General features: G+C 49.4%; 1 protein-coding gene and 1 long non-coding RNA gene across 3 annotated transcripts in view; one reads left to right on the top strand and one right to left on the bottom strand.

Annotated features, from left to right (window-relative positions):
• ST6GAL1 (ST6 beta-galactoside alpha-2,6-sialyltransferase 1) overlaps positions 1 to 13,087 on the top strand; it is a 78,019-nt gene extending 64,932 nt beyond the window's left edge. For both annotated transcript variants that reach the window (XM_032482525.1, XM_032482534.1), the window contains exons 4-6: positions 6,821 to 6,919; positions 8,108 to 8,282; positions 10,340 to 13,087. In XM_032482525.1, coding sequence (XP_032338416.1) covers positions 6,821 to 6,919; positions 8,108 to 8,282; positions 10,340 to 10,587 — 522 coding nt within the window. In that variant the 3' untranslated portion in view covers positions 10,588 to 13,087. The remainder of the gene's footprint in view (positions 1 to 6,820; positions 6,920 to 8,107; positions 8,283 to 10,339) is intronic.
• The window catches only part of LOC106730133, a 38,795-nt gene continuing 36,804 nt past the window's right edge, over positions 11,225 to 13,215 (bottom strand). The window contains exon 4 of the long non-coding RNA XR_001366567.2: positions 11,225 to 11,358. This is a non-coding gene — a long non-coding RNA (uncharacterized LOC106730133). The remainder of the gene's footprint in view (positions 11,359 to 13,215) is intronic.

Here is a 13,215-nt window from a genome sequence, read left to right as displayed (position 1 = left end):
ACTCAGTACCTCAGCCTATCCACAGAAAGGCATTCCTTGCCTGCCCTCTTCTGCATTTGTATCCCCCCTTCTTTCCCAGTGAGAATCCTGCTTCTAAAAACAGCAGCAATTGATTTATTTGCTCAGATCTATAATCTATCTGAAATAATTTGAAAATTGCTTTGCATATCTACATAAAACAAACCTGTTCAAAAGAGTCCAGGATTTGCTTTGCGGTTCTCCTCCACACCCTGCTCCAGACTGAGGTCGTGTGGCCAAATAGTGTGCGCTCAGGTTACCTCAGCAGAACTCAGAGAGACTCCTGTTTCTCTTCCTTGCGATTATGATGAACTCCTTTGAAATTCAGCTATATTTATTTTGTTTCTGTTTTAGGTTTTTCTTTTCCTTCCTTAAAAAACAATGCAGAATTTTAACATGCTTCCAAAATTCAAAACTTTCCAAAAAGCTATATTCAAAGAAATGCTACTCCCTCCTGAGTTCCTTCCACCCTGTTTCATCGCCACCCTTTGTAGGGAACCAATTGTACTGTTTTGTGATTTCTCCTCTGTTTCTGTGTGTAGATATGTTTTCTTAATTTCCCTTATTCCTTACAAAAAGGCAGTGACTATATGTGCACTTTTACACTCTTCTTTGTCCCAGTACCTTCTGGAAATCCCTCTGTATCAGTTCACAGAAATCTTCCTCATTCTTTCTTGCAGCTGCATAATATTCTTTTGTGGGTAAGTTTCATAGCTTCTTCTAGCAATCTCTTCTGATTGAACACTGAAGTACTTCCCAACGTTTACTTCCTCTAATACTTAACAGTTCTTCTGATGACTTTTCCTGTGATGACAGGTAGAATTGGATGCTCTGATTTGCGGTTTGTGGTGGGTTTCAATTTGTGGTGGGTTTCAATTTGTGGTGCCCTTCTCTCTGTTACAGCACCTCCCTGTCCAGGCCCTGTTTCCAAGCTCAGGCCTTCCCTTAAGGCCCAGGGCCTCCATATCATTTTTCGTCTCTACTCAAGACCCTGAACACCCCTTTGTCTTCCCATAGCACTAACTGGCTTTGCACCTGTGGCAAATCTGCAAATCTGGCAGCCAGAACACGCACTTTATTTTATCATCACTTAACATTTTTGAACGGAGATTGCTTAGTAAAGTGGGAGAAGGTCAGATAGACCTTGATTTGCATCTGAGCTCCATCCCTTCTCAGCCGTGTGATCTTGGGCCAGTTATACAACTTCTTAGAGCTTCCTTTTCAAGTCCTGTTTGGATCTTGGAAACATCGTGAGGAATAAATGGGAAGACGACATTGAACTGGATTGTTGTGTGAGTTTTACAAAACCACTAAAGCTAGTTAAGACATATCAATATCTACACACACACACACACACAGGGTATGTGAATTTACTGGGCTGCCATAACAAAACACCATACGGTGGGGTGGCTGGAACAAGAGGCTAGAAGTACTAGATCAAGATGCCATCAGGGTGTTTCTGAAGGGCTTTCTTCCTGGCTTGCGAATGCCGCCTTCTGTGCCTTCACATGGTCTGCCTTTCCTCTGAGTCATGGGGTGGGGGGTAGAAAAAGAGAGATGTCTGCTGACTTATCGTTTTCTTTTAAAGGCTTAGATTAGGGACCCCATCCTCGTGATCTCATTTAACCTTAATTAGCTCCCCAAAGGCCGTATCTCCAATATAGTTACACCAGGGGTTAGGGCTTTAACATATGAATTTTGGGGAGGACATAATTCAGTCCATAACAGAGGGGAAGAAAGATTTGGGAAGAAAAAAGACCCAACATATTTACAGTGGGAATATCTGAAAAATGCAATTATCTTTGTTTTCTTATGTATGTAGATAGGTAGATGTGAGGGTGAGTGTGTGTGTGTGTGTGTGCGCACACACTTTTTTTTTTTTTTTGAAGAATTGGACTCACTTTTATTTAATTTTTTTGGCGGGGGTTGGCAGGTAATTAGGTTTATTCATTTATTTGTTTTAGACGAGGTACTGGGGATTGAACCCAGGACCTCATGCATGCTGAGCATGCGCTCTACCACTTGAGCTACACCCTCCCCCCGCACATTCTTTTTATTTCTAACTTTATGTAGTGACTATTTCTTGCCTTATGACTGGAAAGGTTACTTTAAACCGGTTCTAAAACAGCAACAATCCATCTCCCCAGTGTAGTTTTTTTCCTGGCAAGTGCTCCTTGGGGCTCCATTGCTCTGGCAGTGACTTACTTTCCTCATCATGAGGCCCCCCGATCCCTGAACTCAGGTCAGACTCTGCATGTGTGTTAGTACAGGGGCATTTGAGAAGAGCTTTGTTCTCTCCTAAGTCCCTTTTGCTGCCATTAGAAAAGTGACAGACTGAGATGTTATCCAGAAATGGCCAGTCACCCGGGCAGGGCAGGGCCTTACAGGATGCTAATGCCCTGTAACTAAAGCACCTGGGGCCTGCAGAGGGCAAGTGATCCCCCCTGAGACCACGGAGTGAGTTAGACACAAAGCAGTCTCCTAATTCCCTGAGCAGTTTTGAGGCTTTATTTTATTTTATTTATTTTTTTTTTTTGAGGAAATCTGAATCTCACGTAAGGACCGCCAGAATTAGTGTGGTAAGTTCAGAGCCACGTCCATAGTAAGGCTGATGGGTTCTTGCTGGTCTCTCCCCTTTCCCTCCACCAGATCCCAGCCCTGGCCGCTCTTTTCCTTCTCCGTGGATGAAACTAGCACTTATCTTCACCTCGTCTCAATTTCATGGATTACTTTTTCATTTGCCTCAAGTAGCTCAAGGGGATGACCATTTCCCCGTTGTGTACGGTGAGAACTGAGGTCAGCCTCGCTCCTGAGAGTGTGCTGGCTTACTCAGATGTTGTGTGGTTTGTGAATGCAGCCTGGTGGGAACAGAAGGAACACTGGTCAGGGCCAGTCTCTGGCGTCTGGTCCTGGATCTGCCTCAAACTCACCCTGAAGCCTCAGACAAGTCTCTTCTGCTCTCTGGACTCCAGTTTACCCATCTGAAAATCATGGCTTTGGATCCAGTCCCTTGAGGATTTTCCAGTGCAAGATACTACAAACTTAGACAGGAAGCAAAATTCTCATGACACCTCCATACCCCTCATCAAATGCTTTCTTTGGCATCTTCTGCCCCGTGGCCTACCGACCCTCTTTGTGTGAGGCAGTGCAGTGCGTAGACTAGAAGTGTGGGCTCCAGACCCAGACAGAAGGGTTTCAATTCAGACTTCCCTACTTACTAGCTCTACGTTTTGGGCAAGCTACTTAGCATCTCTGAGTCTATCTCCTCATTTATAAAATGAGTATATTAATAATTACCACCTAAGGCTGTTGTGAAGATGAACTAAGATGATATATGAAAGTCCCTAGCTTGGAGTAGACATCATTAAAGGGCGTCTGTTGTTACCACTGTTGTCATCCTTTGTCGTAAAGGAGAAAACTTTGTGCATCTCTCTTGGGATTTCTGAGGACAGTAAAGCCATAGATCCTGGGAAAGTCTCAGGGTACCAGAAGTGCCGCCCCCAGTCTCCTGCTTTGTTTACTAAGAAAATTGCCTGAAAGGGGCAGTGGCAGGAGACATTTTAAAAATCCCAGTTATTTCTAATCCTCATGAGTACGGCTAAATCACTTGGCATCAGTACTCTGATTAGAAAGAGCATAGCTCAAGAAAAGACATGCTTTCAATATACCAGCAGTCTTTTGGGGGTGAAATGGGATGGGGACAGGGAGTGAGCTTGTAAAGATCAGTCTTGGAAGTCATGTACAGAGCAGTGGGAGGGTGGCCTGCTGCCCCCTCGGCCTCCCTGGCACCCGCACAACCATGTCTGTCTTGCGAAGCCCCCTCTGCCAGGATGCTTGCTTTGCCTTTGAGCTCCAGCACTGAATGCCTGTGCTGTGAGTTACAGTGTTCCCAATGGGAAGAGAATTGCACTTAACGTTGGCAAATGTGGGTTCCATTCCTAGTTCCTATGGCCTCTCCTCTGTGGGACTCGAGGCTGGTTGCCTCATCCTTGAACTTCAGATCCCCACTCCAGCCCCACAGGCACATGCCAGCTGCTTTCCTTTCAGTGCTCTCATTTTAGGAAATGGCCTGAAGCCCAGGAGTCACCTTGGCCCCTTTTCCCTTCACTTTCAGTGTCCAGTTAGTCTGCAAGCCTACAGCTGATAATCGCAACTTTTTCTTCATTCCATCATTTCTACTTAGGCTACAACGGCAGCTGCTGTCTGATCGCCTTTTCTCTAAAAACGCTAGCCCAGAACACTGGTCTGTTTAGATCCTTCTCCCAAGCATTCCCTGGCCCCGTGGCCTACTGAGAAAACCCTAAGCTCCTTGATTTGGCCCCTGCCTACACTTCTCTGACCCCTTCCGGCTCTTCCTTTGTATCTGAGCCACACTGGACAACCTGCAATTTCCCAAATAAGCCACTCACTGTAAAAATTAGAATTGGGCTTGGCTGCAAGTGACAGAAAGGCACTGCCCACCTCTCAACAGTAGCTTAACAAAATAAAAATGCATTTCTCACTTAAAGAATTCCAGAGCTGGGATGGTGTTCCAGAGAGTCAGGAACCCGGGCTTCTACCGCCTTGAGCACCTGCCATGAATACCATATGGCTTCCACTTCATGGTCCTAGACGGCTGCTCAAGCTTCAGCTGTCACATCCACTTTTTGCCAGGGGGACGAACACGGAAGGGCATGACCCCACCTCTGAGAACAGGTCCTAGAAGTCACACTTGCCAGCGTTTTGTCACATCACCATTCTTAGCTGTAAGAGAGGCTGGGAAAGTTTTATTTCAGGTAGTCTGTATTTTAGATAGCTGTGTGCTGAGGAAAACATCCAGTGTTTGTTACCAAGGGAAAAAGAAAGAAGGGCTATTGGGCGTCACCTAGCAGCCTCTGCCATCTGCTCTCACAGCTGGGGGTCTGGTGGTTTCTTCTGTCCAGGTCCTCTTCCCTCTCCCCCGCACTCCCCTGGCTTGGCCTGTTCTTGCCAGTTAACACTCACTCGCCTCATGGCCATCCTCACTCTGACACCCTGTGACTGCCTGTGGGCTCCACTGCACAAGCTCTGGCCACAGTGGGCCCACTACCAGTATTTCTTGTCTCCAAGATACACCGAGGAAATGAGATCATGGTCTTTAGGCTCCCAGGGCCTTCCTACATCTGAGGGGAGGGACGGGAATGGGGTACCTGAATGACCCTGGGGGATCGTGGCAAACTGCTGTTCTTGGTTGTAGCCAGACCACCCATCTTCCCACAGTCATTCTTCAGACACTGTGGGACACTGATTAGGTCTCAGGGGAAGGGTTCTTGCTTTCAATTTCAGTCAATTCTCAATTTGATTTCTGTCATTTTTTCTTCCCAGTTTCCACCTGGCCAATATCATCCCTACCTGCTTTTTTTTCCCTCCCCTCTTTACTCTTCTTGTTCTTTATTGTTTAAATAACAGCTTTGTAATTCACACATCATTGAATTCACTATTTTAAGGGATACAATTCAGTGTTCTTTATGTTCACAGAGCTGTGCAACTATCACTACTATTTAATTTTAGAACATTTTCATCACCCCCAAAATAAACTCTACCCGTTAGCAGTACCTCTTTGTATCCCCTCTTCCTAGACCCTGGCAATCACTAATCTATTTTCTGTCTCTAGGGACTTGACTGTTCTGGGTATTTCATATAAATGGAATCATACAATACACCACATGCTTTTGAAGGTGAGACAGCTGATCTCACGTGATCAGCTTTGTCCCTTAAGAGGGACGTGGCCCCTTTCTCTTTCTCACTCATTCCTGTGCCCCAGGACAGCTCCTGTTAGAGAGGGCAGGGCACTGTTCTCTGCACTCGCAATGAGAGCACGAAGGCCTGTGGACATAACCCGACTTGCTCGCAGTCACCAGATAGGCGTGTGGCAAAGCCAAGAACTGAACCAGGTCTTTCTTTCACCTTCTGCTACCACACTTTTCTTATTTTCATAAGTAATTTAATGTTTCTGTGCATAGTTTCCCCCCAGTTCAGATTCTTTTAGGATAAATGCCAAAAAGTGAAATTGCTGAGTCAAAGGTATAAATATATTTAGGGCTGTTAACACATGTTGTAAAATTGATCCTGTAGGGCTGTTCTATGTCCTGAGTTTGATCACAGTCACATTTAGCCCAGGCCAGCCTGGGAGTGTGGGGAGGAGGGGGGCTGTGGCTGGTTCCCCAGCAGGGCACACATGAGCATCGCTCCAGCCAGGTGAGGTTCTTGTGTTAAAGGATGCATGTTTTTGCATGTGCCATGGCCCCTACACACAAGCCGACCATTTCATCCGGTGCTCAACCACAGGCACTGCCGTCTGCTCCAGTGCTGCAGAAACCATTGCCTGTGCAGGACCCTGAGATGCCCTCTGTCCGTCTCCATTGTGCTGTGTAATACCTATGTGCTAGACTTTATAGGTGATGGAAGGGCTTTCCAGAGATCATTTTGGTTACATGAGATTCTGACTTTAAACTTCACCCTCCAACCCCCATATGAGGTGTGAATGCAGGGCACTATATGCCGAGCCATTTTCACTGTACCTTCACCCTAGTAATCTCAAAGTCTGAGTGGAACCCTTTCAGCTCTATGGCTGATGGTCTGTAACAAAATGTCCTATCAGGTCCATACAGTTCCGGCCTGCATCTTTGCCTTTTTCTCACTGAAGTTAAGTGTTGGCACCAAAACTGTGAAGCCTCATGAGGCTCTGGGACCTCAGGTGGTACTTGTGATGTGTCAGGTGTTACTACACGCCAGCGTTCACATGTAAATGTCCAGGTGACAGCTTGTCTGTTTCTCCCTGCAGCTGGTCACCACAGAGGGGCACTTCCTCAAGGACAGTTTGTACAATGAAGGAATCCTAATTGTGTGGGACCCATCTGTTTACCATTCAGATATCCCAAAGGTAAGTGGGTGTCCACAGGAGATTGGGATTGAGTCATGTTTGTCTATAGATTTTGCTGAGGTCCTGGGTTTTTAAAGTCATGGCTGACCTGGGCCATCCCTGCAGGCTGGCTGTTTCCATTTTAGGCTCCCTTCCTCTGGACTAGCTTTCAGGACTCCTGTCCTGTACCAGTGCTCTCCATGCCCCGCCCTCCACTGCCAAGTATTTGTCTCCTAGTTAATCATGGTCTGTTTCAGGAGTAACAGTGGCTGGGTTTCCCACCATCTGGGGTGGGCTGTGTTCATGTAACAGTCATTCCTGACGAGCGTCAGCAGGATAGACAGTGGTTACTATTACTCCTGTACGGCGTGTTACCACACTCGCCCCACACTGCCAATTTCCAGAATGCTTCTCATTTTATTCATAGCAACAAAACGAAGTAGAGGCCTGGTTGTTCCCATTTTACAGATGGGGAAACTGGAATGTGAAGGGGGGTCACCTGTCCTTGGACTTGATTCACTAAGCAGAGGGCCCAGATCCGCGTCAGCTCTTCCAGGGAAAGGGACAGAGTCTCAGGCCTGCTGGGTTCTAGCTTCTCTGAAACGGCCCTCTCCCTGTTATACATGTCAGTTGGCCTCTCCCTCGTCTGGGCTGCAGTGACCACAGGAGTCTGGCTTTAGGGATGAGGGACAGAGAGCACTGTTCTTGGGACACTTAAGCTGGACACATCAATAGCTGACAGGCCCCGGTGGTCCCTCCTCTTGTGGCCTCCGTTTCCAGTTTTGCAGTGATCTCACTTCAAACTGAAATGTGCTTGGGTTGGGATAAGGACTGTGAACCTGCAGATGTGGCAAACTGTGCCCAGTGATCACCTCTTTAAGAGAGGTGGGGACAGATGAGGCCCCAGGCCCCTCTCAGCTCTGACATCATTCCCAGATTCTATGATCCTGAAGTCTGAAGCTGTTCCAGGGTCACCATGCTCAAAATTCCCCTTGAGCACAGGCTCCATGCTGAGTCCCCTCTACTATCACGTGAGAGCTGAGATGTGGAGACGTCTGGAATCTGTTTTGATGAAGGGGCTGTGGCTCAGGATTCATCCTGGGTCCTTCCCCACCTCCCTCCAAGTCCTCAGACAGGGCTGACCACCCGGGGGCAGCAGTGGCACTGGGACATTGCTCTTCTTCAGAAGACTACTTCCTTCTTTTTCAGTGGTACAAGAATCCTGACTACAGTTTCTTTGATAACTTCAAGAGCTATCGTAAGCTGCACCCCGATCAGCCCTTTTATATCCTCAAGCCCCAGATGCCTTGGGAACTGTGGGACATCATTCAGGAGATCTCCCCGGAGGAGATTCAGCCAAATCCCCCATCCTCTGGGATGCTCGGTGAGTCCAGTCTGGGGAAAGACCTCTCATGCTTGTTTCTAGAAGAGATTAGCTTTCTTCTGGGGTCTCATTCATGTGTGTGTTTGTTCACCAGACAGTTGCTAGGTTTTTGCTGTGTTTGTACACTGAGGCAAGTTCCAGCTAAGACAGAGATCAGTATGACAGAATGTGTGTCCAGTGGGGGAGTGCAGTCAGGTGTCTGAGGCAACATTCAGTTTGTGCCAGGAGGGAGCGACCATCCCAGTGGACCAGGCCCAGGAGAGGGGCGGATCTGCCAGGTGGAGATGGAGTAAAGGGAAGCACAGACAAGAAGGGGTGGGAAAACAGGAGCAGGGCTGGGACTTGGCTGAGGCAGGTGAGGCGCTCGCCTCAGGTACAATTTAAGGGGGCACCCAAAAATTCAGTAACAAAGAATATCTTAAAAAAATATCAAAATTGTAGATCAGGATAGGATCAGGAATAATGTCAGGCTGAGCTGTATTAGAATCTGAGGGAAAAGGAAGAATCAATATTTTATTCAGAATTTCAAAAATTTGCTCACCCTAGTGACCACCCGAGTCATGGCCCTGAGTAGAGAATGAGAGTGGAGGCTTTACTGGGTTTGGGGTCACGAATGGGGCTGTGGGCACCAATGTGGGGTGGGCTGAGGGCAGAGTACAGAGGGCCCTGAGTGCTGGCCACGGGCTTTCTTCTGGGATTTTCTCCACACCTCCCAGCCCGTCTGCCCTTCCCTCCCTTGACTTGGAGTCTGGGTGGACCACAGACGCGTTCCATGAGGTTCTAGGCCCCGTAGGTGCTGGCCCACCGCAGTGGACCACTGTCCTGGCCAATGGCCCCGCCACTCACCTTCCCTCCCAGACTGCACACTCACTCCTGGCAGGCGCTGTGTTTGCCTCACCCCTGTGGGCCTGGCACGGGGCAGCCCTGAGGTAGGTGTTCCCTGAATAAATGAACAAATGAACGCATAATATCGGGCACTCCTGATAGGAAGAGGTGAGGGCTCTTAGTTTTCTTCAGCTTCTGGATGGGTGCGTTCGGGCTCTCCCTGGAGTCCTTTCAAACAGAAGTCAATCGGAGACACCTGGGAACAAGTTCCTGTTGCCCTCCTGCCCTGCCTTTGCCCAGCTGTGTTCTCCGTGGCCAGTCTGCCCCTCTTGCCCGCCCCTCACGGCCAGAGCCCCTACTGGGCCCCACACCAGTGCTCTGGGAGGCTTATCTGAGCCCCCAGAGGAAGGCTCCCTTCCCTCACTTCTAGAAGCACTTCTGTTGTGCCTTCATCAGTTAGGTGCAGAGATGTCTTTTCTCCCTCTTTGGACCAGGGGCCACCAGAGGTAGGGTTTTTCCCATCTGATCCTTCTGGAACAAAGTTGCTAGCAGTTTACAATTTTGCTGTCAGTGAGAACAGTTCCGGAGCCATGGTCTTACTGCACCCTAACACTGGCCTCTGTAGTAGGAAGAGTGGGTAGATCACCCGCTTGGGGCAGGTGTCTCTGCCTCTTATTTGGTTTGGATCTCAGTGTTCTGCATCACCTGAGTGCAGCCCCAGGGCCCCCGTCTCCTGGCTGACCAAGCAGAGCCCATCCACACAGACCATGGCATGCTCCTGTGCCAGCTGTCCCTCCCCACACTGCTTCTCCCAGTCCTAGTGTAAGAAACACCTTCTCCCAAAGAGCACCATCTAGGGGCTCGTCCAGGACGCACAAATGCTGGAGAGAAATACCTGCTTGGCGTGGCTCTCCTCTGCCGCCTCGTCCTCTCCCATGTGGCTCACCGACAGTGTTCAGGTCACTGGCTGACAGCGCAGCCCGTCAGTCCATGAGTGTTTAGGGAGGCCCCGCCATGCACTGGGCCCTGACCTGGGTGCTAAGTGTACGAGGGTGTGTGGGGCTCTGCACCTCAAGGAACAGCCTGCTGGACTGGTGACCAGAAGCACTCAGACTGGAATCACAGTCATAAATAGGAACTCCAGACAGACGTCTCCCCAGATTTGGGGTCATGAGCAGCTGAGCTCTCTGGGGTGGTCGTTGGGCGGGACTCACCTCTGCTCCCCTCCCTAGGCATCATCATCATGATGACGCTGTGTGACCAGGTGGATATTTATGAGTTCCTCCCCTCCAAGCGCAAGACCGACGTGTGCTACTACTACCAGAAGTTCTTCGACAGCGCCTGCACGATGGGCGCCTACCACCCGCTCCTCTTCGAGAAGAACATGGTGAAGCACCTCAACCGGGGCACAGACGAGGACATTTACCTGCTGGGGAAAGCCATACTGCCTGGCTTCCGGAGCATTCGCTGTGGAGCCTAAGCTCTCTGGCCAGGCTCCCTCATCCTTCTCCATCGGGCTTTTTACAGCTGGACTCTTGGCCACCGTGGCCCGGGGAAGACCATGTTCCCAGATAATCACAGCCTGCACTCTAGGCCTTCTGGCAGGAGCTCTGGGGCTTCCAGATCCTAAGGGCAGGGACCCAGGCCCAGCCTGAACTTTTGCCACAGGAGTGTGTGAGCCCAGAGCTTGTCACCCCTCACATGCACACACATACTTGCCACTTCCTTCCAGACACGGTCTGCCCCTCTTCCCGTACAGGTAAAGGGAGGGTCCGCCTTTCCCACCAGGGCTGCTTTTCCCACCAGTATAATGGCATTCTCACAAACCAGGGCTCTGCAATGCTTGAAATCTGTGCCTAGACACTTATTTCATGTTGTAAAGAAACTCTCCCAAATTATGATTGTACCCAGTACAGGGTGCCTCTGTGGGGCAAGGATGCTGTACAGGGTCTAGGAAACAGGCTCAGTTGCTCCAGAACAAAGCTGCTCCCGGGGCCCATGCCCTGGGAGAGGCAGTGTTCCATCGCTCTGGCAGGTGTGGTGGCCCGTGGCCTGGGTCCATACAAGAGGAGATGAGACTACAGGAAGAAAGATCCGGTCTCCAGCCTCAAGTTGCTCCCAGCTCAGGTAGGATTCAGTGCTCGGCGAGCTGAGGGCTTCTAGGGTGGTGGGCTTGCTGTGTGTCTGCACGCAGGAGGGACCGCCCACTTCCTGTGTGGTGGGTCACAGAGGGCTTCACGGAGGGAGGAGGCTATGGAGTGGATTTTAGAAGAGGAAAACATGTCAATTAGATTTTATCTGAGTCATTTGAGATGTGTTTTCCTTTATGACCCATATTTATTCTCTAAGATCTGCCTGAATTTACAGGCTCAAGTGATTTTTTGAGGAAGCCCCCTACTCACGTCTGAGGCAGCAAGTGCAGCTTCACAGCAGGTGCCAGGCCAGCCAGGTGCCAAAACCCTGACTTCCCCAGGCTCGCCTGGCCTGACCCTTGCCTGCAAGCTACGTGTGTGCACCGCATCCATCTCTTCCTTTTTGACACCCACCCCCAAACCTCCTCCTAACTGCCATCTCGTTTTTCCCTTTAAAGTAGCCTCCCCATTCCCAAATCACTTTCAAGCCTTTTCCACTTTAAAATATTCTGACCCAATCTCTTTGACCTTCATGAGCCTTCTGTGAAAGGTCTCTCAGGGAGTGGGGATGTGGTCCCCTAGGACTTAAAGTCACTCTCAGAGGTCAGAACCTTGGGAGATCATGACTGATTCTCACCAGGGTATCAGAGTGCCACACCCTCCACCCCTCCCGCGAGGGAGGGACTTCAGAGTCTCTGGGCAGGGGGCCTGCCAGCTGTAGTCTGTCCACACACTTCCTGGACCACTGTGCTAAGTCCCCTCCCCTGACGGGGACCCACACTGGACTGGAACAGGCTTCTGGACCCCTGAGGCTCGCCCCATGTGCTCAAGGGCCTTGAATGTTTGAGCTCCAAACCAGCCATTGTGGAGCTGGAGTCCTCTTTGGCTGCCAAACCACTGGCTTACACGGGCAGTAGAAAAAGCCGTGGAGTGAAGAGCCTTGGGTTTTCAAAGTGATGCTCCCCTATTACTAGCTCTGCTACCACATCTGTAAAATGGGTGGTGAGCCTGCCTCACAGGGCTGTCGTGAGGATTGCATGAAACACCCGGCACATTGCTGGTGCCCAGTACATGCTGGATCCTCCCTTCTTTTACTAGGGACCTGCTCTGTGCTCACATCTGGGCAGCACCCTGATTCAAAGGAGGCCAGAGATGAGGCCCTTTCCTCAGGGAATTAACTGACCTAGTGGGAGACAACAACTACCCTGCTTGGAACACCCAGGAAACCAAGGCAGTGGAGGGTGCACAACGTGCCCGTCCTGCTCCCTGCCTGCAGCCCAGGCCTGATCTGCTTGGGGATGGGCAGGGCATAGGGCTGCAGGTGGCCTCATCTCTGGGCCCACGGATTCCTGGCAGTCTGAGTCATGAGCACTGAGTGCAGAGGAAGGTGGCATTCCATCATCAGGAGAGAGATGTTGGTGTGCCCACTGAGACTACACTGGGTAGATGCTAGCTTTTAATTATTATTAAGATAAGGGATCAAATTAATTTAAGTGTGATTCTGAGGGCTATAGGACTTTTTAATTCTGTGCTTTATATAGAAGCTGGTAAAATACAAATAAGATGTGGACATTATTGTTAGACTGGTTAGATGCTAAATACTGTGATAGATAATTTTAAAATTGTGAGTGAGTTCTGCAGGAAAGCCCCTGTCTCTAAGGGGTTCTGTCTCCTTCAGTATCCATCTCTTCATCTTGTATCATGAGGCCCTCAAATCCTTCCACCAATTAAATAAGCTATTGATACTGGTTTGGGGTTGAGACGTCAATCTCAGAAACATGCCTAAGTGAATTCTGAATGACCCAAAGATTATGTAAAATTTTAAAATAAATGTTTTTTAAAAAGCTTGTCCCTCTTTCCTTACTTGCTAAGGGAACGACTTCTCATTGTTAATTCTTGTCTCCAAAGAGGGCACAGCTGGAATCCTGAATCCCCAAATCCTCCCCCACCAGCTCCTCTGGCCCTCGCCTCTTCTC

Source organism: Camelus ferus, chromosome 1 (genome assembly GCF_009834535.1).
Source record: "Camelus ferus isolate YT-003-E chromosome 1, BCGSAC_Cfer_1.0, whole genome shotgun sequence".
Taxonomy (NCBI): Eukaryota; Metazoa; Chordata; class Mammalia; order Artiodactyla; family Camelidae; genus Camelus; species Camelus ferus.
Note: the sequence above shows the minus strand (reverse complement) of the source record. Positions and strands in the feature narration are given on the sequence as shown.